The sequence below is a fragment of the Tamandua tetradactyla genome, chromosome 14 (genome assembly GCF_023851605.1).
Source record: "Tamandua tetradactyla isolate mTamTet1 chromosome 14, mTamTet1.pri, whole genome shotgun sequence".
Taxonomy (NCBI): domain Eukaryota; kingdom Metazoa; phylum Chordata; class Mammalia; order Pilosa; family Myrmecophagidae; genus Tamandua; species Tamandua tetradactyla.
In genome coordinates, this window is record NC_135340.1 from 5,746,700 (window position 1) to 5,771,302 (window position 24,603).

A 24,603-nucleotide genomic window follows, 5' to 3' on the forward strand; every position below is an offset into this window, starting at 1 on the left:
TTCAATAAGGTTTTAACACCCACTATATGCAAAGAAATCCTACAACTCAAAAGCAAAAAGACAAATAACCCAATTTAAAAATGGGCAAAAGACTATAATAGCCATTTCTCCAAAGAAGATAATCAAATAGCCAAAAAGAAAACGAACCAAAAAAACCAAAAGCATGAAAAAGTGCTCAACATCATTAGCTATTAGGGAAATGCAAATCAAAATCCCCATAGGATAACATTTCCTACTCACTAGAATGGCAACCATATACCAAAAAAAAAAAAAAGAATACAGAAACAAATGAGTACTGAAGAGGATGTAGAGAAAGAAATACATTAGTTCATCATCAGTGGGATGTAAAATGGCGCGACCACTAAGGGAAAACAACTTAGCAGTTACTCAGAAAACTGTAGAATCACCATATGACTCATCAGTCCCACTTGTGGTGATTTGAAGCTGTGTAGACTCCAGGAAAATGTGTTCTTAAATCTACTCCATTCCTGTGAGTGTGCATGCATAGTAAGTAGGACCTCAGATAAAACTACTTCAGCAATGGTTGATCCACCTCATTTGTGATGGGTCTTAATCCTATCATTAAAGACTTTTATAAATGGAATTGAATACAGAGAGAGAGAGAGAGAAAGCTGCAGAGGTAAGAAGCTCAAATCAAGGGAATCCGGGAGAGAAGGGAGAGACCAGCACATTCCACCCTGTGTTTGGCCATGTGGCAGGGGAGCCAAGCACCTCCAGCAGCGGTCTTCAGAAAGAAAACACTGCCTGGGGGATTCCTCGGCTTGGACAACTCCCAGGCACACACCGTAAGCTAATAAAGCCCCATTGTTCAAGCCATCCATTTCATGGTGTCTGTTTTGAGCAGCCTAGAAAGCTAAAACATCACTTCCAGCTATATACCCCCAAAAACTGAAAGCAGGGTCTTGAAGAGGTACTTGTGCATCGATGTTTACAGGGACATTATTCACAGTTTCCAAAAGATGAAGCAGCTCAAGCATCCACCAACCAATGAATGTATAAGCAGAATATGGTATAGATATATGATGGAGTATTATTCAGCTGTAGAAAGGAATGAAGTTCTCATCCATGCGACAACATCTGAACCTTGAAGACGCCATCTTGAGTGAAATAAGCCAGCCACATATGGACAAATATTATATGATGTTGCGGGTATGAAGCATAATAAGCAAACTTAGTCAGAATCTAGAATTTGTGTCACTGGACAGTGGGGAGAGGGTAGAAAATAGGGAATATGGCTTAAAATGTTCAGAGTTTCTATTTGGGATGATGGAAACGTTTTGGAATGGATGATGGTGAAGGTAGCACAGCACTTCCAATGTAATTATCACCACTGTATAGTATATTTTAGTGTGTCTAAAATGGTAAGTCTTAGTTTTATATATGTTATTTGAATAAAAATTATATTAGGTCTGTGCAACTCAAGCTCAAAATTGCTGACATAAGTATGCACTATACTTAATAGTATAATTATACTTATATTACTTTGTCAATTTTAACAAAGTTACCGCACTAATGTCAAACTAATGCAGCTTCCCAATAACTGGGAAAACTACACATGTGATGGGATGTGTATAGATAGTGTATATTTTTTGCATAATTTTTCTGTAAACCTATAACTTTTCTAATTAAAAAAAAAACAGCGCACAAATATAGATTACATTGTCTATAGGGAAATATCTTTTAAAGAAAATTTTATACCAGTGTAACTCACAAACAAAACTTGTATAAATTGTGGGCTCTTAGCTTACATTATACAATAAGCTCCCAATTCAACAAACCAAGCATTGCCATATGCTGAAGTAGTTCCATGTAAATTAAGATAACATAACATGGAATAATTATTTATAAAAAAACTACCTATGATTTTTGAAATGTTTATTATAACCCAATTGCTGGCCTAAACATTTTATAATGTGTAGCTCATTGAACCTTAGGACATTCTATGAAGGCGGAAATGTTGTTATTCCCATTTTATAGATGAGAAACTTGAGCTTTGGAGAGCATAAGTAAGTTTTCAAACATCACAGCTATGAAGAGGTGAAGTAAAATTTTGAACATAGGCCAGTTTTGTCTACCTAACTTGGGTATATGAAATACCAGCCTCGCAATGGAATGAGCTCAAAAAATGAGATTTCAGACCCCAGGAATATATGGATGGGGTCATGGTAGAATATATTTTTGAAGGGTGAGTGAGTCAATTTCAGAAACCTCAAATCACGTTGTGTCTTCCTCCTCATTTTCTTTTAGTAGGATTTAGGACCTAGAAAGTCCTGTCCGATAAAAGGTAGCCTAAGAAACTTAGGACTCGAGTTTCTTAAGGCAGGATAGGAACAGGCTGAAAGCTTTAGAAAAGGGGCATGGGTCATGGTGAAGATTTGCTGGGGAAGGGGTCTGTTGCGAAGAAGGACTCTCCTCTCAAGTGCTTGAGCAGTACAGAAATCAATTTCCCCCAATTTATGGATATTCTCTCAGTAATAAAGACCAGATGAACAAAGATGTGAAATGAGAAGAACATCATTGTACATTTAAAAAGGTTCTGTGCACTGTGTGAAATATATTGATATTTTAAGTATGTGAAGTAGAAATAATACAGTGACAAGTCATTCAAATACCTGCGTATCTAAAATGCATTTAGCACAGATTACAGTCCACTATAAATGAAATGCAAATAGTCCACTTTTAACAAGTCTATCTGAATAATACTTGTAAACAAAATGTGCTCAGTTGGCATTTAAACAGAAATATCCTTGCTGCAGAATAAAATGCAAAAACATATTAATAAAATAGTAGTAAACTTTATTCCCACTCACGTAATTAACTCTGAATGAGTTATGTACCATTCTGAAATTACGTGAGTTTTTATGTGGCTTTAAAATTAAGCCCATATATTAATTGTAACATACTATACATCTACAGATCGGCAAAATGGATCATAAAATGCAATCGTGCATCAGTAGAATATTTGTTAAAGTCTTCATGTTTTATAAGAAAACGCTCTTATTTTTTTTAATTGACCGGTTACCTACTAATGATCTGTTAATTAAATCTCATTTGCTCCAGAGAACATGTGGCCCTGATCTGTTGATGGAACATTGTGTTCACTAGTCATTTTATTTTGCTCTTGACGAAGCATGAAAGAGCCAGCTTCATTTTATGTCAAAATGTTTATTAAAATGGCGGTAGTGTCTATTTCCTCACAGACAAGGCATATTCAGTCCTACACAATCAGTGGTGTAATTAAGGAATTTGTAAACCACAGGCATTGTCCAGGGTAATCATTTATAAGAGGCCTAATAATGTTACATGGGTTCTACAAATGGCCTTTTTATTATAGAAGTAAATTGATTTTTCTATCCCTTCTGTGTCAAGGAGTTTACTACTGTAAGCTACAGTGGGCCTGGAAAGTAAATTAAATTGCAGATCGCCTTAAAGCATCTTTATTTTACCAGGCTTTCATAAAATGCATTGGATATGTAATTTATGGCTTATCTTCCTTTAATTTAGAGTTAATTCATCCACAGAAAGAAAGTATAATTAACAGGAGCAGGCAGCTCCTTTGACTTACTGGTCCCTGGTTTGCATGGCAACACTGACCTTTGTGAAATGAACAGTACTGACATTTGTCAGCTTCGTAAGGGAGGAGTAGATGAATTTAGAAATGTCTGAACCTCATTACTTCGTAGAAATAAAATAAAAGGATATGTGTATTATGTACCATTTTATGATAATATCCCAAACACAGAGATAAAATTATCATGTGAATGGCAGACAAATGCAGCTTTTCTTTCCTTGGGTGGCTTTGGGAAATGTCTCTGGCTATTCTGATTAGGAAGATTCATTCCTGTTCTTTCCAAAATGTTATCTTCTTCAAATAGTGTCATCATCAGAAATGAATATGTAGCTCCCAGACCGCTAACAATGACTATGAAATTTATTCACATAAAACCTTTGTTTGACCCTAAATGTGCCTGGGCTGGGCACTTGGGGCATTAAAGGTTTGAATAAAGAAGATCTATGCTCTCAATATAGAAATCTATGCATAACAATGTCTATTATAACAGTGTCTATTATACTTTTTGATCCTAAACTTAAAACAAAACAAACACACAAACAAATGCAGAGACATACACGGGTTAAATGACTTTCCCAAGGTCTCTTAGGTAACAGGTGGTGGAGTGAAAATCTGAACTTAGACAACCAGATGCAAGCTTTGTTCTTAGCAAGTAAATTATTCAACTCGTCTATTACCCTTTATAGGACACTCTTATGGACATTGTACCATTTTACTCTTAAAATTTCATTAAATTCTCCTTTACATCAGCCTGTTTTTGCAGATGAGAAAACTGGGGTTAGGAAGTTGCTGTGGCAAGAGTACACAGCTAACCGGTGAACCCAAGTCAGATTTCCAATTTTATATCCCTACAACCCTTCCAAATTCCCGTAGTCTATTAAAAATAAAAGGAATTTTGATAAAAGAAAAAGAAGGTACAAGCAAGTGGAGAGCTGACACTTAAATTGTACAGAGTTTCAGTTTGGTTTGATGGAAACCAATTTTGTTTGATGGATGCTGGCAATAGTAGCAGGTGCTTGTGAACATAAGAGCACTAAATTACACATCTGAATGTGGTTAAAGGGGGATATTTTAGGTTGTATGTATGTTACTAGGATGGAAATTTAAAAAAACAAAACATAGTTCAGAAACACAAATAATGAACCTAATGCAAACCATGGACTCCTGTTAACAGTATAATTATAAAAATGTTCTTTCATCAGTTGTAACAAATGTATAATGTTAATTGAAGGTGTCAATAAAATAACAGGGTTGTATATTGCAACTCTCTATTTTATGCATATTTTTCTGTAAACTTACATCTCTAACAAAAAAAAAAAGAAAGAGTCCTCCATATGTACCAGTATCCAGAATTCACAGTATAACACTTGAAAGCAGTGAATGGTCCGACTTACCACTTTTGTACCCAGCTTCATGCAAATTACCTTTTTAAAGCATATTTGACTTTTGAAGTTCTCAAAAATGTGCATTTAAATGAATCAGTATTAGTTCCAGCATAGGACACATTTTCATATATTACTCTCTGGCTGTTTCCAAATATTAACTTATGGGCTAGAACATTTATACACATATAATTGTCTCTAGATAAGTAATGACAACATTTTTATGAATGAGTAGGTGAGAGCACAAATATACTATAGATTATAAGAAGTAAAGGAGTTTGGAACTTCTGAACTAATATTTTAGGTATAGCACTTACTGACAATTATCTTTAGTTTGTATAATAAACTGAATGGAGGACAATATTAAACCTTAAAGTTAAAATTCCTTATACAAAAATGATAACTATAATTTTCTAGCTTTACTCAGCATCATGTACAACATCCCAAAAATGAAATGGAACTTGAATAACAGTGTGGAGTTAAATTGAGGAATTGGTCCCCTAATTCCAAGAAATATTTATAGATTACTTATCTCTTAGTCAAAGCCTTATTCTATCTTAACAATTAAATATCTTCCTTGCTGTTTGTTTCTTGTTGTATCCCTTTCTTGTTACAAAATAAAACCAAATGCTTCTTTTACAGACTTCACATTCCTTCATCATTCTCAGTCTAGCCCACAGTCCATGCTTTCTAAAAGTTGAAGATAATTTGAGTCAATGGCCAGCTGAACTATCTTACTCTTGCTTCTTTATTTAGTTCTATGAAGAAAAATATGTTTTTTTCTTCATATGAAATTTTACATACCTAGTCAGTGACCATTATTCACCCAGGTACTTCAGTGCAAGAGAAAAACATAAATTAAGTCAGAGAAGGGGTGCTAAAAAAAAAAGATGTGCTTTAATATTTTGTCCCAAAATGGTCAGTAAAAAATATTCTGTAGGTAGAGATTTATTTTAATCATTCTGGAAAATATTTAATTATAAGCTTAAGTTAGAAAAGTAAATTATGTAAAGACAATCATAATTCAAGGCTGTTGAAAGCTTAACCCAAAGGTACCTAAGCAATAGCCTGAAGTCCCATTCATTTATGTGTATGTGAGGCAGTGAGAATAGAACCTGTGTTTATTTGCAATTGGTCTTGTATCTTCTATTGCATGGAAAATATGAATGCCATGCAGAGAATGATTTTCTATTTTATTCTTTCATCTTAAACTTGTGTTCCAGTGAATCCCTCAGAGACTATTCTTGTGCCATAGCAACACCTGCTGGGAGAGGGAAGTTGGCACAACTACATCTATTGCCTGCCAACCTGTTTTCCTGAATGAATGGCACTGCCTGTCCCCTACCATCCAATGCGAAAACCTCCAGAGGTGCTGCTCTCCAGGATTCTGCCTTCCCCACATGTCTTCAGATAAATAATAATACCATTCTAATATGATTTCCCCCAACTCTTTCAAAAATAAGTATCACTACCGTGTGTATGTGTGTGTGAGTGTGCAAATACGCACAGTTCACCTTAGAATTTCCAGATGTGAATGCTGAGGTCTTTTAACCTGCTCTTTCTTCCTGCTTTATGGCTGGATTTGTAAAACATTTTTGATCATGTGTTATTATCATCTCTTGACTTATTATGGCTGAATTAGTCATAAGGATGTGTCAGTGCAAAACAAAACAAAACCTCATTTTTATTATACAGTGTGTGATAGGAGATGTATTCCCTACCATGCCATCGGCAAAACCCAGTAGCCTTACCATCTGGTGTGAGGACGTATTTATAAATAAGTGACTGCTTCCTATATATTTACCAAGAGATTATAATGATACAAGTTTGGAATATGGATAGTATATTGCATAGACAACCAGACTTTCTTTACTTCCCATGCAGGGAAGTATAGATAGCATGGACAAAGGACTAAGTACTACCAAATGTTTGCAATGTTTTACTCAATTATTTATTCCTATATTATCACTGTGACCAAATAAAAATCTTGCATGAGTGATAATATTATAAAAACATATCATGTATTAATTTTTGATGGACTTAAAAGAAATTAGTCTATTAGTTTTAGTAATTCATTTATAAGGAAAGAGCTTATATTAACCTGTGCCTCAGGGCAGTTCTGCATATTTTGAACAACCACAAAATGTCTAGGTGCTGTATATAATGTAATCCACCATATTCCCTTTTTGGGCACTTATAACCAGGAATTGTTTTTAGTAAGTATCCAGTGGCAACCTTTCTTCCTTTAAGAAGGAATGAGCTGTAGTGTTGTGCCTTTCATCAAACGTTGTATGTTACCAGCCATAGTCTCTAAATGAAGCGAGGACAAGCAGTTCCACTAATAAGTGAGGAATCTTTAGCATTTCTATTTCTTTTGCTGCCCTGAACATCTGCAAAGCACACCTTACTATTTTTCAGTTGATTCATGCTTATTAACCATACTGAAAGTAGATGAAGTTCATTTGATTAAAAAGCGTTCTTGGAACTTGGATTGGAATTATCATTAGGTTGAAAGGAATTCTTGAATTTGTCTGTCACCCTGGGAATGCTTTCCAGTGGCTACAGAGCATTTCATTCTTATAACTTTTCTCTCTTAAGGCAATCATTCATCTTTGTGGTGTTGGTATGTTAAATCGGCTGTGAGATGGGTGGTGATTAGAATATTTCCAATAACAGCGTATGGAGGTTTTATGATATTGGTTAGAGTGATAGCACTGTCCTCACATTGGATTTACTTCTTGAGGGAAAGAGAAGTGAGTTGTGGAACAGGCATGCTGATGATCTCGCTTACTGCGTGGCCTGTCTTACTTCTCCCACAGCCCATTGTGAGATGCCATTATCGATGTGTTGTTGTTAATCATTGCAATTACAAGGTACCTAGTTCTTTGCTTCTATGCAAAATACAATATTTTGTTTTTAAAATCTCAATATCGGAACTTATGTATGTGTCTGCCTCATGCATATGAAGCTAATTTGCAATGTGGGGACAAAAATGAGGTTGGGGCGGGCCACGGTGGCTCAGCAGGCAGAGTTCTCACCCAGAGACCCAAGTTCGGTTCCTGGTGCCTGTCCATGTTAAAAGAAAAAAAAAAAAAAAAAAGAAATTGAGATTGCGAATTGCTGATGCTGACACAGAGCACTCACTTGTGATAGAATATTTTTCTTCTAAAAATATATAGTCTGAAATAAGAATGTTGATTAATTTACAGTTTCTAAATAGATTACTTAGTTGAATCTCAAATCAAATGTATAATAGCATTTTATTAATCCACCTATTGTTTTGGAAGATTAAAATAATTATATGCACTAGATATGTTTCATTTGGATTAATTATACTGACAGATTCACCATCTTTTTTGCTTTTGTTCGTAAGATTTGATCGGCAGCAGAATTCTTGAATTCTGCCATTAGGGGTCACTTTTACAAACACACGCTTTAAAGTCTTGCCCATTATTTTATGTTTTGAGTATAGATAGTATATTTCAGTACAGAACATACATATCTGTTGTAAAATATTTCTCCCACAAGTCCAAATATCATTGAATGGGTGCTGTAAATATTTTAGGATTCTCAAAACTATAAATCTGGTTGTCCTTATAGAAACATATTAGTTAGTTTATTATTATTTTTAAATTAAAAGAAATAAATCTTCTATTTCAACATCTATATAACAGTCTACTATAAATATTTATATGTTTTAAACCACTAAGGCCATTCAAGCATATCCTGAATATCTTTATTTCAGACAACATGATATTTTCCCACATATTTTAAATGAACTAAACTTTTTCTACATACTTTTGAGTAAGAAAAATAAAGCAGTCCTTTTCTGAATAAAGGCTAAGGATTAAACTTTCTCAGGTTCCCTCCCAATAAAGGAATGAAAATATTTTCATTTTCTATACTTGTTTTATTTTACAGCCGCTGATACTATGGAAGAGTTGACAGAAAACCAATTTGTTCAAATTGTTTGTTTATGTATTTGCTTTTGGAATGAGAAACCATAGTGTCATATCAAGTTTTTGAAATGGCTCTGATTATAGCATCTCCTACAGTATCATTTCAGACAAGAAAAATCAAAGTAAGAACAGTATATGGACTATATGTCAGAGAATGTATCTTTGTGTTTTTATTAGGAGAGACTTTTTTCATAGCAAGTACATTATAAATGAATGTGGCTCTCACAAGTTGCAGACATTTCAACTTTTTCAGCTTATTATAAGTTTTTCTTGTGAGACTTTATATTTTAAGAAAAAAATAATTTATTTTGATTAGCAAAAGGATATAAAACCATTTTGACAAAATTAAATGGAATGTCTTCAGATTGCCCCTTTCCTGTTACCTTGTTTTGTTTTTCTTTGTTTTATTCATAGCTTATGTATCCAAATCTTTAAATGAAAGAGGAAAAGGGAAACAGAAAATGCCTTTCTTAACTCTCCTAACTCTCACACCCCTCCCACCTCATCTCAAGATGGACTGCATCTGAAATCTATGCTAACTAAATGAATGCATTTACAGAAGATACTAGGAGCCAATAATTGTAGAATTATTAGAATTCATTACATAGTTATCACTTTCATTCTAAAATGTGCATGATTTGCATCTATTACGCTCATTTATATTACCTATTTTATTCTTAGTTTTTGTCTTCCTGACTCCCTACCTTCCTTTCTCTTTACCCCTCCCTCCTTTCCTTTCTCGTTTTTTCATGATTTTCCACTCTGTGCCAAGTAGAGCAGGAGACAGGTAGTTCCACTAATAAGTGAGGACCCTTTAGCATTTGGATTTCTTTTGAGACAGAGATAAAGAAATTAGTAAGCTACTCTATACCGTCAAGGAGCTGCCTGGTCAAGGAGATGTGGAAAATACAGGGCAAAGCAGCGTGCACAGGTGGACGACAGGCTGTGTGGTGAAGAGTGAGCGACCAACTCAACCTGGGGGTGGGCGAATTTATGAATTACAAAGTGCTAATGTTTGAACTGAGCCTCAACAAATATTGGTGGCAGAGGCGACTAGAAGCTTCAAGGACAAGAAGCTGGCCAGAGGGACGGAGTGCTTGTTCAAGGGCATGAAGTTTCACTGGTGGGTGAAACTCCTAGTAAGCTAGGGTTCCGGGAGTGGGCAACCCTAGAGAGCGTGTCCCAGAGTACAGACTTGTCCGGCACAGTGCCCCAGTTTTTGTTACTCAAAATGGCAGAGTTCTCATCATTTGAATTTGAAAAATGAATTAGTATTTTAAGTTTCTGTGGGCTTCTTGGAACCTATACTATGATAATATGTGTTATGTTGTGTAACAGTGGAGAATGAAGGAAAATATGCAGAGAAAATAAAATTTACCAATAATCCCATATTTAAAGACAGCTATGGTTAGTGGCTCTTTATAGTTCCTTCAAGGCTTTATTTCTTCTGAATTTTTCCCCATGTAAGTGGTCTTCTCTTCCCTGACTCACTGCACAGCTGCGTTGTTGTTTTAATTTGTACCATTAATTTTTTTATTGAGTTCCTATTATGTGCCACGCAGAAGGCTGGATGCTGACAATGTAAAGATAAAGTAGATATTTCTTTCCCCTCGAAGAACTTCTTGTTAACTTTTATTGGCATATAATTTTTTCGTGCAAAATTTGAATACCACTATTCATGAGCTGCTCAGTAGCATTTTGCTCAATTACAATGGTTACAGCTATTCATACTGTTCACTGGCATGTGTATCTCAACAAGATAAATAGCTTTATCAGTAAACCCAGGCAGACTACATCACCATTTTAAAGGTTGTGTCATATTCTTTTGCATATCTGTGCTAGTATTTACTTAAGAAATCCATTAGACGGCTTTCAGTTTTCTTTTTTGTTAGAGCAGTATTGGAAGAAGCACTCACTTTGTGGTTTTCAGTTTTCATGGTGACATGATCAGAATTGTGTTTGTGATGATAAAATTCGTGAAAGGATAGCAGGAGGCCTGGGAGAATTATATTGATGACAGAGAGACCAGGAAGGAAGCTGTCACAAGAAAAGAAAATGATAAATTCCACTAAGAAATCTGCCTACGGTCATGAAAAGAAATAAAAAGATGAGAGAGACATGTTCGATAGAGAAGTAACAGCGTTTGATGGTTGAGTGAGAGAGATACAGAATAAGAAATGATGGACCAAAGAACACATTATAGTTCTTAATTAGGAGATGGCAAGTGTTGATAATTAACTATTAACCAAGTCAGAAATAAACAGTACTTAGGTTTGGAGGCTTGAAAACATTTTGGAATATAGAAATAGGATGCAAACATAGGCTGGAGGAGCTGAGGGTAAAGTTGGGACTAGTATTATGAATATATAAAACAAAAAGAAATTGAAGAGAGCAGGACTTCTCAAAGGAAAAAAATACAGTCATGAGAAAAGAGAATTTCGTATAGAATTCTAAGGAATGGAAATTAAAGTGGAGAGGAAAAAGAGAGAGAGAGAGAGAGAGAGAGAGAGAGAGAGAGAGAGAGAGAGAGAGAGACCTGCCAAAGCTGTAAAAATGTAAAGAGTGATCTTTGACAAAGAAGTTGTAGAGAAAGAATTAACTCTGATTCTAAAATTTAAGAAACTTCATAGAAGAAATGAAATTTAAACTGTCTATGAAATAAGATTTGTTATTTAGTAAAACCTGAACAAAATTCAAAATCTATTTTTAACTTACCTAGATTAAAAGGTTTACATCTCTCTAATTTTGATGAGGAAGCAGGGGGTAGTTTACCTAATAAATTCATAGCATCAATTTAGAAAGGGGAAACTTTTGAACTATTTATCATGAAGACCTTTTAAATGTTGAAATTGTCAAAGATGTCTTTTGATTAGAATGACCTAATACATTGGTCTTTCAATATTATTCTTATTAAATAAGGAAACAAATACTTTCACTTTGCCCCACTTCTGACATTTACTTTTTACTCTTTGCTCCTATTGTCAGACCATGAATAACCTGGGATCCATCCTGGGCAAATTCTTAGTTTCCCAAATGAAGAGATTGATGCTCAGAATGGTTCAGGTTGGCCAAGTTAATGTGGAAGAGATGAGGATTAATATATAATTCCTTTGTATTTATTTACATAGATATACCAAAATCTGGATATTGATTTGGGTTGGTTATCTTACTAGTGGTTTTGACATACATGGTGCATCTTCTGCAGTGGGTATCCTCCTATTACCCCCTCATCTCTTTTCTCTTGCCCTTCAGAGAGTGATCAAGAGGTAGGAGCAGAGTGGGCATGGAGAAAGGAAACCCTAGTGCTGGCACATCATTCTGCACCCCGCATATCCGAGTTTACTGATGCCTGCTTGGCAGTGCTGATTTCTCACTGCCTATCTGAGATAAATTGACCTCAATTAACTCTGTTTCTACTGTGTCTAGTGCTATAAGCTGGGCCAGAATATTTAACCTTTCTTTTTCTCAATGCTTTCATCTTTTAAAATGTGATATTAATATTTGATCCTTAGGCTTTTCAAGGGAATTAAATGAAAATGTACCATCTCTAACCGTGCCCACCAAATAGTAGAAGCATAACAAATATTTAATACTGAGCTCATTGCTGCTATTTTGCCTCCTTTCTGATGGAAGTTGAATAAATACTGTGACTTTTAAATAAGAAGCAAAGGAGAGAATTAAAGGAAAAAAAGGACACAGGAAGATATTTGAAAAAAAGATAATTATCGTAGTACTTGAGATTTGAATTTATTTTTTGAATGTATTTTTATATATAAGAAGAGAATAACATTTCAATGTTAGTTGAAAAATATATTTTTAAAAAATTGTGTGTTTTTTAATCTGAGCACTGTAGCACTGTAATGCTAGAAGGGGAATAAATATTTTGCTTGTTCGTCTGTGTGCAGTGCTACCTCCAAAGGGAGCATTTCACATTTATCAAAAAGAAGAAGTTATTCATATGTTTCGGGTTATTCTCATTTTTGACATTCTAATTTAGCCCACTCTTTTTGATAGGTGCTCTATGGCATAAATCCATTTGATTTCATACACATACATATAAGAAATAAAATTCTAAATGGAACAGGTGATAATCTTTGTAAGTAAAAATACTGTGTCGTACATCCCTTTTGTTAGCTCCATTTGCTCACTAAATCTTAACATGAATATATTCTAGCACAGTAAAGTAAGTTCCAGTAAAATGAACCTAATTTTCTCACAGATATTCTCATGAAGATTAGAAACTAGCTTTACTTGACAATATTCCAATACTTAAATTTATTGAAATATATGTTTTTTTAAAAATTGCTTTAAAGTATTTTTATAGAGATTTCTGCAATATCATTAGAAATTATCTCGAAATATTTTTAACTGAAATTATAGAGAACTCAAATGCCAAAAGAATTAAAGTCCAAAAGAGAAGATTGCCAAATAGGATGGCATTATAGTCAAATGTTCCAATCTACTCTTACTAAAAAGGTATAAAGCACTATAATTTTAGCAATTTGTCAACTGTTTTAAAGTCAATCAGAACTTCTGATTTTATATTAGAGGTTCTTCTTTTTCCTTTACTATTATTTGCATTTGCTGTGCCTTCTACATCTACATTGATCTCATATCCCTTTCGCATAGCATCTTTGAAAAAGAGAGACCAGCCTAGGAAGCAGAGGATTGAAAAGCTGAATCCTATCCTCAGCAAGAAGGATCACTCTTCTTTGAAATGTTAAGATGTTAAGAAACCAGTTATTGGCTTATACTGAGAAGTCATTGAGTAAATTGTTATGTTGATCATTCCGTTTCCAGTTTAATGCCTTATTTACTGTGCGAATGTTTGCAGTCCACATCTGAGAGTGCTTTATGAAAATAATTCTGAAGTATTTTAAATGAGGGTGTATGCCATTTATTCTCCAGGTCTCTGTTGTTTTTGTCATCTGAATTGTCACAATTTTTTCAATCAGCAGAAATTGTTTCCTAATGATATTCTGTGTTTGAAGCTACTTTACCAGTTTATACTAACCTTGAAAAATTTTCTTTTTCCCATTTCAAGTTCCACCCAATCTGACTGTTCCACAGGAAAAATCACCTTTGGTCACCAGAGAAGGAGATACAATAGAGCTACAATGTCAAGTAACCGGAAAGCCTAAACCCATCATCCTTTGGTCTAGAGCGGATAAAGAAGTCGCAATGCCTGACGGGTCAATGCAAACGGAGAGTTATGATGGAACTCTGAGGATTGTCAATGTGTCAAGGGAAATGTCAGGAATGTACAGATGTCAGACCAGCCAGTACAACGGATTTAATGTGAAACCAAGGGAAGCCTTTGTGCAGCTCATCGTGCAGTGTGAGTAAATTCCCTTTCTGTGCTTTCCTATTCAAGAACAAGGGGAAAAAAGATACAATTCTACTACTTGTACAGTGATGGGATTTTTGGAATTGGATTAGGGTGATCTATTTTTACATTGTTTGCTATCCAGTTTAAGCAATAATTTTCCCTAAATCTGCTCATTAGTTGAGCTCATATGCACTAATAGAAAAGAGTGGTATTAGAATGCGTGTGATGATCATGATGGTTTTATGTGGCCGGTTAATGCCCAAAAAATCAGCAAATCTAATGGGTAGAAACTGGCCATGGGCAATGAAGCCAAATATAGACTAGGAACAATTGCTTCTTTTTTTCTTTTTTGTTTTCACAGTTCATGTTTCTACTTCAGGCAATTGCATATTCTTTGCCCAAATTATCCATGTATTTTAAGGCATCCTTTGTTTAAGTTCCGGAGTCCTAATCATGGAAATGCTATGTTTGCATATCTGAAGTTGTAAGAACGGATTACATAATCACCTATTAGGAGAGAGATAATTCAAGGAGATCATAGGGATGAATTTCTGCTTAACCTTTCAAACAAATAATTGCTTAACTGTACAAGGTGGGCAGGGTCAATTAACTGTTTTTGCTGAAATCATTTTTTGCAAAAAAATTCTAAAAAAAAAATGTAGGCATCATATACTTTACATTTGTCTTTAGTATTAAAAATACATAAATTCATAAACGTATGTGTGGATAAGAGTTTAATGATGTCACTGGCCTTGAGTTATTAGAAGATAGTCTGGTAACATGGCTGCCAGGTGCGGATATGGCTGAAAGAGAAGCAGCAACTAAATACAATCTGTTCAAGCTCGGATAGTGCCACTGAAATGTTTAACTGATGTACTGTTTGTTGAATAACTGATAATAAAGTCATCAAGAACATGGATGAATTAGATGAAATGTCAATAAACAACAATATTGTTTTTAACTGCCATTCTTTTGTAACTCAGAATGTTTATTTTTAAATAGAGCTTAGTCTAAAATGTGCCCATTCCTTAATTAGACTTCAGGAATTTGACAGGTTGAATTAACTAATTTTAAATTTGAAAGAATAGTTAAAATATGAAAATACTGGGCTTATTTATAAATACCCTTCTGTGTGTGAGATATGTGAGATCTGGGGGGCAGGGAGAACAGCTCTGGGCTCCGCTGTACCATCCTGTCCTATAGAAACCCAGATTCCAGATCTGTTATTTCCCTAAAAATCTGCTAATGGTGTATTTGGAAACAAATTTGAGATCACTTGGCTGATTTCCAACTGATTATCATTTTTTTTTTGTTTTGCTTTTGCTTTTTTCTGAATAAAATTTAGATGGCAAGTCCTACTCAGCAGTGCAGCGTTGGGTCTTTTCTCACTAGTCTTTCTCTTAGGACAGCCGCTCACGGGTAAGAGGTGCATGCAAAAACAGATTTCAGAAATCAAAAAAAAAGGAAAAAGAGAACCCTGTCAATTCTCCAATTAAACAAGAGACAGCCCCAAGTCATCACAGAGAAATGTGACACAGTTTGGAGCAGCTCAGTCTTCTGAGCTACCTGAGGAGTTATGCACAGAGCTTCACGGTGCTTAGTTTCCACTTTGCCTCCCACGCCTCTGGGGAAGCACCGATGCAAGTGAAACCCAGCGGTTTTAAGGGATTTGCAATTAAGGGCTCACATATCAAAATCACCAGTCTCCATAGAATTCTACTGGTGAACTAAATTTTCCTTAATTTTTTTCCCTCTTTTTTATAAGTCCCCTAGAAGTTGATGGGCACAACATTTTAAAATTTGATCCTATAATAATGAAGATAAAACTGGCACAGTTGTTGTTAGTGCAACAGGGATATAATTGCAACATCCCTGCAACAGACAAAGAGCAGGGGATATTATCGGCAGCGTGCTCTCTCAGGCATACTTGCCTAGCATCCCCACTCCAGGTAAGGATGCCATTGTTTGCCAAGACGCTGTTTCCTACATTCCCACCATTCTAAGGAACCAGTGTCTGCACATCTGCCAGTACAAAACTCCGGGCATTCCTAACTGAATCAAAGGTCAGTGTTCCAGACACAGTCCTGGCGAGTAGGACCAGCCTGCTTGCTTACTTAAGACCTCTTCCTGCAAAAGTAATAATGCTGAAATCATCATAACATTTTTTAAATGGTCAACTTTTTTTATTCAAACTTTTATAATGATTTTTTTTTAATTTCAAAGATAATATGATATATTGTGCTTAACTGGAATAGTCTTGATACATGTCAGAAGCATTCATCTGGAATATATGATGTTATTTCACATACCCATGCACACACAGATTTACATTTATTTGGGTGTGTTTAAATCAGCAATTAATTCCATCATTACAGCTAATAACCTTATATACTTTTGTATTCCCTTTCACTTTCCAAGCACATCTTTTACATTGTAGATATTCAATAACTTTTTGAGCAAATTTAAGCTATAATATACGTGGAATGACAATACATAATGCATAATTCTTGCTTCTTGCATATCTGGTTTCTATAGGTTTCAGGAGTATGTAAGGACTTGTTGCATGTAGTTTAATACCTAAAAATATTCCGGCATGGGTTGGACACAGTGGCTCAACAGGCAGAGTTCTTGCCTGCCACGCCAGAGACCCAGGTTCAATTCCCGGTGCCTGCCCATGCAAAATAAATAAATAAAAATAAATAAAAATATTCCAGTATATAAATAATTCTCATGAAATATCTTTTCAAGTCTTGAACGCTCTACAGTTCATTAAGATTGCTCTTCTTAAAATGTTTATTACGTTGGGAAAAAAAATCCAGGATTGAAATAGAAAATAGCAAACAACTGAGAGAATAAACAAAACAAAAAATTGGTTCTTTGAAAAAAATCAATAAAATTAACAAACCTTTAGCTAGGTTGATGAAGAAAAAAAGGGAAAAGACATAAATAACTAAAATCAGAAAGGAAAATGGTGATATCACTACTACTGAACTAACAGAAACGAAATTGATTAAAAGAGAATAATATGAACAAGTGAGCACCACAGACTATATAATCTAGAAGAAATGGAAACATTCCTAGAAATACATCAGCTACCTAAATTGACGCAGGAAGATTTCAAAAACATCAAGTCTGTAACAAATACAGAGACTGAATTAATAATCTAAAAACCTTCCACCAAGAAAAAGACCCGGACCAGATAGCTTCACTGGTAAATTCTACCAAAGACTTAAGGAACAGTTACCATCAATCCTTCTCAGACTCTTCCAAAAAATTCAAGAGGAGGCAACACTTCCTAATCCATTCTCTGGATCGCTCTGATGTCACAGCCTGGTAGAGACATCACTAGCAAATAAAATTATGGACTAATTTACCCTTATGATTATAGATGTAAAAATCTTTAACAAAGTACTAGCAAACCAAATCCAAAAAGAGTATATATACATGAAGACCATGGGATTCGTCCCAGAAATGCCAGGGTGGTTCAATATACAAAAATCAATCAATGTAATACACCACACAAATAGAAGGAAGGAAGGAAAACCCCACAATTTTCTCTATAGATACACAAAAGGCATTTGACAAAACTCTACACCCTCAACAAAGATCAAGGATTATCTAGCATTTATTTATGGCTAAATAACAAAGCCATTGAATATATATGTATATATATTTTAATTGTATAATAAATGAGGAAACCATAAATAGCTGATTGGACTCCTAAAAGAAATGATTTTTTTTCATATTACTATAAAATAAAAACAAAATGTAACAATTTTAATTTTATAAAGTTTGAAACTTTATCTTCAGTGTAAGCTATTTTTTTTTAATGGTTTCATCTCAAAGCACTGATACAATCTTTTAGAAAAGTGAGTAGATTTTTAAGTACATTTCCTTGAAAATCAATTAGGGATGACACATTGCATTGAATGCAACTTCTTTTGTTATGGATCCATGACATATATCACATTTGTTTCAAATACAGCTAAAGATAAGGTATTCCTGTTATGAGGAATAAAAAACAATACGCTAAAATCTAGACTGAAGAATGGTGTTAAATTGCCTTTTCTAACTGCATTTCAGATATTTACAAAGGCGATTTCATACATTCCTTATGATATCCATTTTTCGAATGAACAAATACCGTGAATAAATCAGGGCTGTTATGGAACCTATTCTTCTTACACATTCAGTTTCCAAAATAAGATCAAATGGGGTGAAGACTATCAGAGCTTTATCGTTTATTCCTTTTTTCCAAAAGTGTAGTGAAGGGTCTATGTCAATTACTTACAATCAAAATGAATACTCAACTAAATCAGAACTTTATGGGTCTTACAGAGTAAATGTAAATTAAAGACAGATTGGAATGTGCTGTGACAGATATGCTCAGTCCTGTTTGATAGATGACCGAGTAATTTTCTGTAGTATGGAAATATAGAGAATAACTAATCATGGTGTCATTTCTGATCGGCACATAGGCAAATTCATGAGCTTCCTTGGAATCAGTTTCATTTCATACTAGAATTGTTTCATGCTCTCTCCCACCCCTCCATGCAGTTATAGTTCAATCCTCCCAATTTTTATCTTCTCTATTTTTTTCTATTTCCTGATGTGGTAGATATTTCCAACCTAGTAACAACTTGGTTTATTTTTTCAGGGAGTGCTTAAAAAAAAAAAACAACAAACAAAAACTTTAAGTACCAGTGCTCAAAATAATACATTGAGTAAATATAACTAAATTTTTAGCATTTAAAAAGCAAAATTGCCTTGAAAATATCAGTGAGATTTGGGTTTGTGCTATTGCTAATATCAGAGATAAGGTAACTATTGATAAAAGAAGGAGCAAGGGAACAGTTTGCCATATTTATACAGAAAGATGTTAAAGGCTATCTAAAGGGAATAATAAATGAATGAACAAGCATTTTAATTGATTATCAAAACAATAAAAATGGCTTTATGTTTCTATCAAACTCAACATTCACTAGATCTAAACTCTGTGGCCTACAAACCCCTGCTTACCCAGGTGTATTTCCATTCTGCAAATCAATGGAGCCCATTTCTTTTCAGCTGCATATACATGGTATGGTTGATTGGAATATGGACACCAGTTTAGATATGTCCTTAGCCTTAATCCACGTCCCTGTGGCTGTTAGCCCATCGTAGACAGAACCTCTGGAAGATGATTTTTGAGATAATATATGGTCCAAATGAAGCAGAGTTGGACCTTAATCTGGATTACTGGAAACCTTATAAACTCAAGACTCTGAAGGAAGCCAGAGTCAGAGAAAATGGGGGGTGGGGGGTAGAGCCAGAAACCGGAAGCCAATAGAACCCTGAAGAGAAAGGAGAGGACATTGATACAAGCCAAGGGATCCTAGGATTGCCAGCTAGCACCAGCATTTTATAGACCTTGGGGAGAAAGCATTGCTTTGCTGATACCTCATGTTTGGACTATTCTCAGCCTCAAAACCTTTAGCCAATAAATTCCCATTGTTTAAGGCCAACTCATTGCGTGGTATTTGTCATAGCAACCTAGAAAATTAAATCAAGTTTAATTCTGTCTTGCCCCTCTGACTATACTAGCTAAGTCTCACTTCCTTTAGAAAGCCCATTGGTAACTGGGAAGGGCTATCTTTTATAGCCCTCTGGACCCTGGCATTTAGTCTACACAAAGCAACTTAGAACTATGGTGTAAAACTTTGTTTTCAACACATTAGATGATATACTCCTTTCAAGATCATTAGTTATTATTTCATGTTTGCCTTCCTCAGTACTCTCTTGCATTGCCTATAGAGTTTGAACAGCATAAATAAATAATTAAGATTATCTAGTTTCATACCAAACTATTATAATCTAATCAGACTATCTTTTCTTTCCACCAAAGTGATTTGGTTCTAATTACCATTGACTGGCTTTTGAGATTATTCGAAGATCACATCAGAAACATTAATGGGAAGTTCAAGGATATTTTACAAATATTTTAGGTGATAACAGTACCAGAGTATAAACCTACAACCTCTAAGGATGATAACTTTGAAGATAATATTTATTTGGGGAAGTTTCTTAGGCCCATAGCATTCTGGCTTAACCACTTATTACTATATATAAAACCTTTGTCCAGTATCTTAATTTCCCTGAGCTTTAATTTCCTGCTTCCAAAAAAAGGTGAATGTTTCCCATTTTTCAGTTATTTAAATATTAAAATAATTTTGTAAGGTGTTAGAACATTGCTTACTGTGCAGCACACAATAGAAGCCGGAAATATTGTCGTTATGATTATGGTTTTAATATATGAGCTTTGGTATATTTTGAAGCTAAAAAAAAATCTGTTTTCTTACCTGAAAATCATTTCCACTTCTTAAATTGTTTCATTTTTTTCTAAAGATTGATCCATTCCTACTCTAATCTTACTGTCTAAGTAGCTCTTCCTTTACTAGCAACACAACACATGACGTATTGGCCATACATGCTTCTTGATTCTTGACCCATTTTCAAGCCTGTTGTTTTAGGTAAAAGATTAAAACTAAATCTATGCTTGGTAAGAGAGTCTTAATTTTATCTACTCACTGGGAAACTTGGCAATATACTTGGCTAAAATGTTGGTTGGAGAACTAAGAAAATACTTTAATATCTAAGTATTCAGTTTTCATATTTCAACATTAATGATTATTAAACAGAACTTGGTGCTATACAGGCTCCCTTTTTAAAACTAAAGAACCATCTTAGTTCTTTTGTTGTTTTCAGTAGTTATTAGAAACATTAATCAAATGAACCCTGAGGCACGATTATTATTTAAAACATTAATATGTATGATATTTTTCTCCCATTCAGCCTCCCCTGCCTCATGTTTGCTAACACCTTTTCTTTCTACAAAGTGAAAAAAGAAAAATGTATTTATAAGACAATGTCCAATTTAAATTTGTACAAAATAAACTCTAGAATCATTATTTCAAGTCAATATTCGTATATCCTACTTAATGAGACTGTCAAAAACAGATTTTTTTAAATGTTACTTTCACAATGCCCCTCAGTCTTTGAAACCTGAGTTTCCCAACTGGAAATCTTATTTTTTAGAAACCCTCCATAATAAAGTTACTTTAGCTGAACAGTATACTCCTGCCATTCTGGGTATTTTCCTTGCTCTCCGTTTCCTTGTTCTTCCAGAGAATATAGCGCAGTAGACATTCACCTAAGGAAATTGCCAAAGAAAGCAGAAGGGCAGTTCTTTCACTCTCAACAGGACTTCCAAGTGCACAGAAAGACACAGAGACTTGACTGAGCGAGTGAGCACGCGCTACTAGGAATGAGAGTTCGTCAAATAGATGGGTCATGTTAATAACTTAAGTGCATAGTTTTCCCAGGTTCCATCATTACTGCTTTCTTAATGTAGATGCACCTTCAGTTTAATGTTTAGCAAAAGCTTTTCTCATAAAAGTGTTTCCATCATCTATGCAAAGAAGTGGAATAGGGGCCAGACAGTTTCAACAGAATGATTAAAGCTATTGACAACTTAACCCAGCCAACGATCGTGTTTACTGACGCTATCAGTTCTGCCCTTATGCCCATCCTAGCTGTGCAGAAATGAAATTAAGGGGATGATTACAGCAGTTCCATAATCACTAGAGGATATTTTTCCTTGAAAACCTTTATAGGTGGGGTTAAATTAAATATATTTTGAATTTAAAAGGTCGCATACCTAAAATAATTAACACTATGCTCTTCTTCCATAAAACAAAAATGCAATAATACAAATTATAAAAATAAATCACACATGGAGGTGAATAATAATATATAACATGAGCACATTTGTGACTTTGTCAGTTTATTTAAAATGTATCATCAATGATATGCTTAGTGCAGAGGGAAATAAAAAGTAAGAAAGCATATGGGTTACTGATTAGGAAAAAATGTACAAATACTTCAAAAGTTAGGTAACATTGCAAAAAATTGAATGTCAAAAAGACACTTTAGTCAATGCATAATAATGTCAATCAGAAAGTGAGAACTCAAAGACTGTTTTAAGAGAAACACATCATTTCCTACCCTCTGTCAGGAGATTAACATTTATCAGTGTGTCTAATCCACCTGCAAACATTGTTCATATAGAATTTTAGCCTGTATGTTTTTGTCAGAAATTTTATTCTTTATTGATTGTCATTTGTTTGATTCAATATAATATTTTAGTGTTCAATGCTGCCCACAGAGTTTTGTGTATCTGTTATATTATTTGGGGTTAGATTAGACTAGATTAGATTAATAACTTTTAACTACTAGTAAACTCCCCTATTGAAATGTCCACCGTAGAGTCTTCTCAGGTTCAACTGCCTTCAAACTCATGGGAAAGCAGACTCTACATGGTCAGGTCTGATGTCCAGTTCCCTTGTGGTGCTACCGGACGGGAGGCGCAGCTTGCTGGCATGCCCTGTCCCCTTCCTGAGGGAAGTGTGAGGCTGTCTGGAGACATTTTGGTCGTCATGACTGAGGAAGGACGGATGACACTGGTCTAATAAGTAGAGGCTAGGGACGCTGCTAAATGCCCAAATGCATAGGGCAACCCCTATCAGCAAAAAGTTGTTCTGCCCCGCCCAAAAATTCTTTTTTTGCGTGTGGAATATAGAATGTTTGTAGTTATCCATGGTCATTCACTACGACATGCCAGGACAAGCTCTCATCCACCACAGTGTTGCAGAAACTCAAAATCTTCGGACATTGCCAATTGCAGCTGGAGGGACAAAACTGCCCCCGGATAAGAGCCACTGCGCAGTGGGTTGTATATAAGGAACCAAGTTCTGCACGGCATGGGGTACGATCGCAGAGGGAAGGCTTTGTCCCGTAGAAGCCAGTGTCTCCTGCAGCAAATCCACAGGCAGAGCCTCGAGACTGCACTAAGTTCAAAGGCATGTCTTCCTAGCAGATATTAACATTTCTCATGATTCAGAAGCAATTTAATGCAGAAATATTGCCTGGGATCGTCCTTGACATTCCTACCTTATCAGGTTCCCAGGGAGCAGAGTTAGAATTTTAAAAGAAAGCTAGCAGGGTGAAGGTTTTTCAGCACTTCAGCTGTATCTGACTGCTGTCTTGATCCACTAGGCTGGGCTTGCTTAGTAATCATTTTACTCTCGTATTTTACTCCGGTGTTGTTATCGTTAACTTTCCTTTTGCCTCACCTCATACTATTCCACGTCAGATTACTGTGATCCACCTTTCAAATTCCTTTCTTCTGGCAAATAAACATTTCCTTGGAGCCTTAAGGGTTCTAGTAGGCAAAAGCAAAAGTTCTTCAAGTGGTAACTGTGGGACTTAAGCTGACTTTGCCTTGTGACATTGGAAGAAATTTTCCCTAAATTTTATAATATAAATTTTATAATATAAAATTTCCCTGAATTTTATATTACTGGGGGGTGCAATGGTGGCTCAGTGGCAGAGTTCTCACCTGCCATGCTGAGACCCGGGTTTGAGTCCCGGTGCCTGCCCATGCAAAAGAAAAATAACAAATAAAAAACAAGAAAAACTATATTTTAACAAATGTCATCATCATCCTTGTTTGGATTGACATTTTCTCGTTTCCATTAATGGAAATTGGAATTGTATGAATATTGCTAATGTGATATTCTTCACTCTTCTTTGAAGATCTTAATACAGTAAAAATAATGTAATTGTTATACATTATTGGGATATTGTAACAAAAAATGTTAAAACGAACCTGCATATATCAGAGGCAATGCTTTAAATATTATCCATTTTCAAACTCAGTTGTTAATGTAACAGTCAAAAAATTTTTTTAAATGTGCTAAAGTATGGCACAGCAGGCAGAGTTCTCGCCTGCCCTGATGGAGACCTGGGTTCGATTCTGGTGCCTGCCCAAGCAAAAAAAAAAAGGTGTAGATAATGTACTAGAGAGTAGAACAAATAGACTGCACATATATAGTTAGGGGTAAGAAGGAAAATTTCAGATCTAGCTCCCCAAATATTGCTTTGAAACGTATTTTGATGGAGTATTCTGTGGACCAGAAATAATTTGTAGTTTGAAAACTGAATAGAACCATGCAATTGACCTTATTGACTCATTTATAAGAGATATTTACATTTCAGAATCCATGTTATCATAGAAATAAATAATGTGATGAAGGGTGCCTGCCTTACTATAAAGCAGACCACAGAAGTACGTAAGGTTCATAAACCATGTACCAATGCCAATATTATTTAAAGGTGATGGCTCTAATGTCATATTATATGGGAAGTTAGTGTTGATTTTTTACCCCTGAGCAACCATTCCATAGTAATGTAAATGTTTTTTAGTATTTTCTGAACTTCTTTTTGATTATCTTTGCCTACCTC

The 24,603-nt window shown here is 35.0% G+C and overlaps 1 protein-coding gene across 1 annotated transcript in view; it reads left to right on the top strand.

Annotated features, from left to right (window-relative positions):
• MDGA2 (MAM domain containing glycosylphosphatidylinositol anchor 2) overlaps positions 1-24,603 on the top strand; it is a 932,919-nt gene that overhangs the window by 712,080 nt on the left and 196,236 nt on the right. The window contains exon 8 of the mRNA XM_077126843.1: positions 13,978-14,271. Coding sequence (XP_076982958.1) covers positions 13,978-14,271 — 294 coding nt within the window. The remainder of the gene's footprint in view (positions 1-13,977; positions 14,272-24,603) is intronic.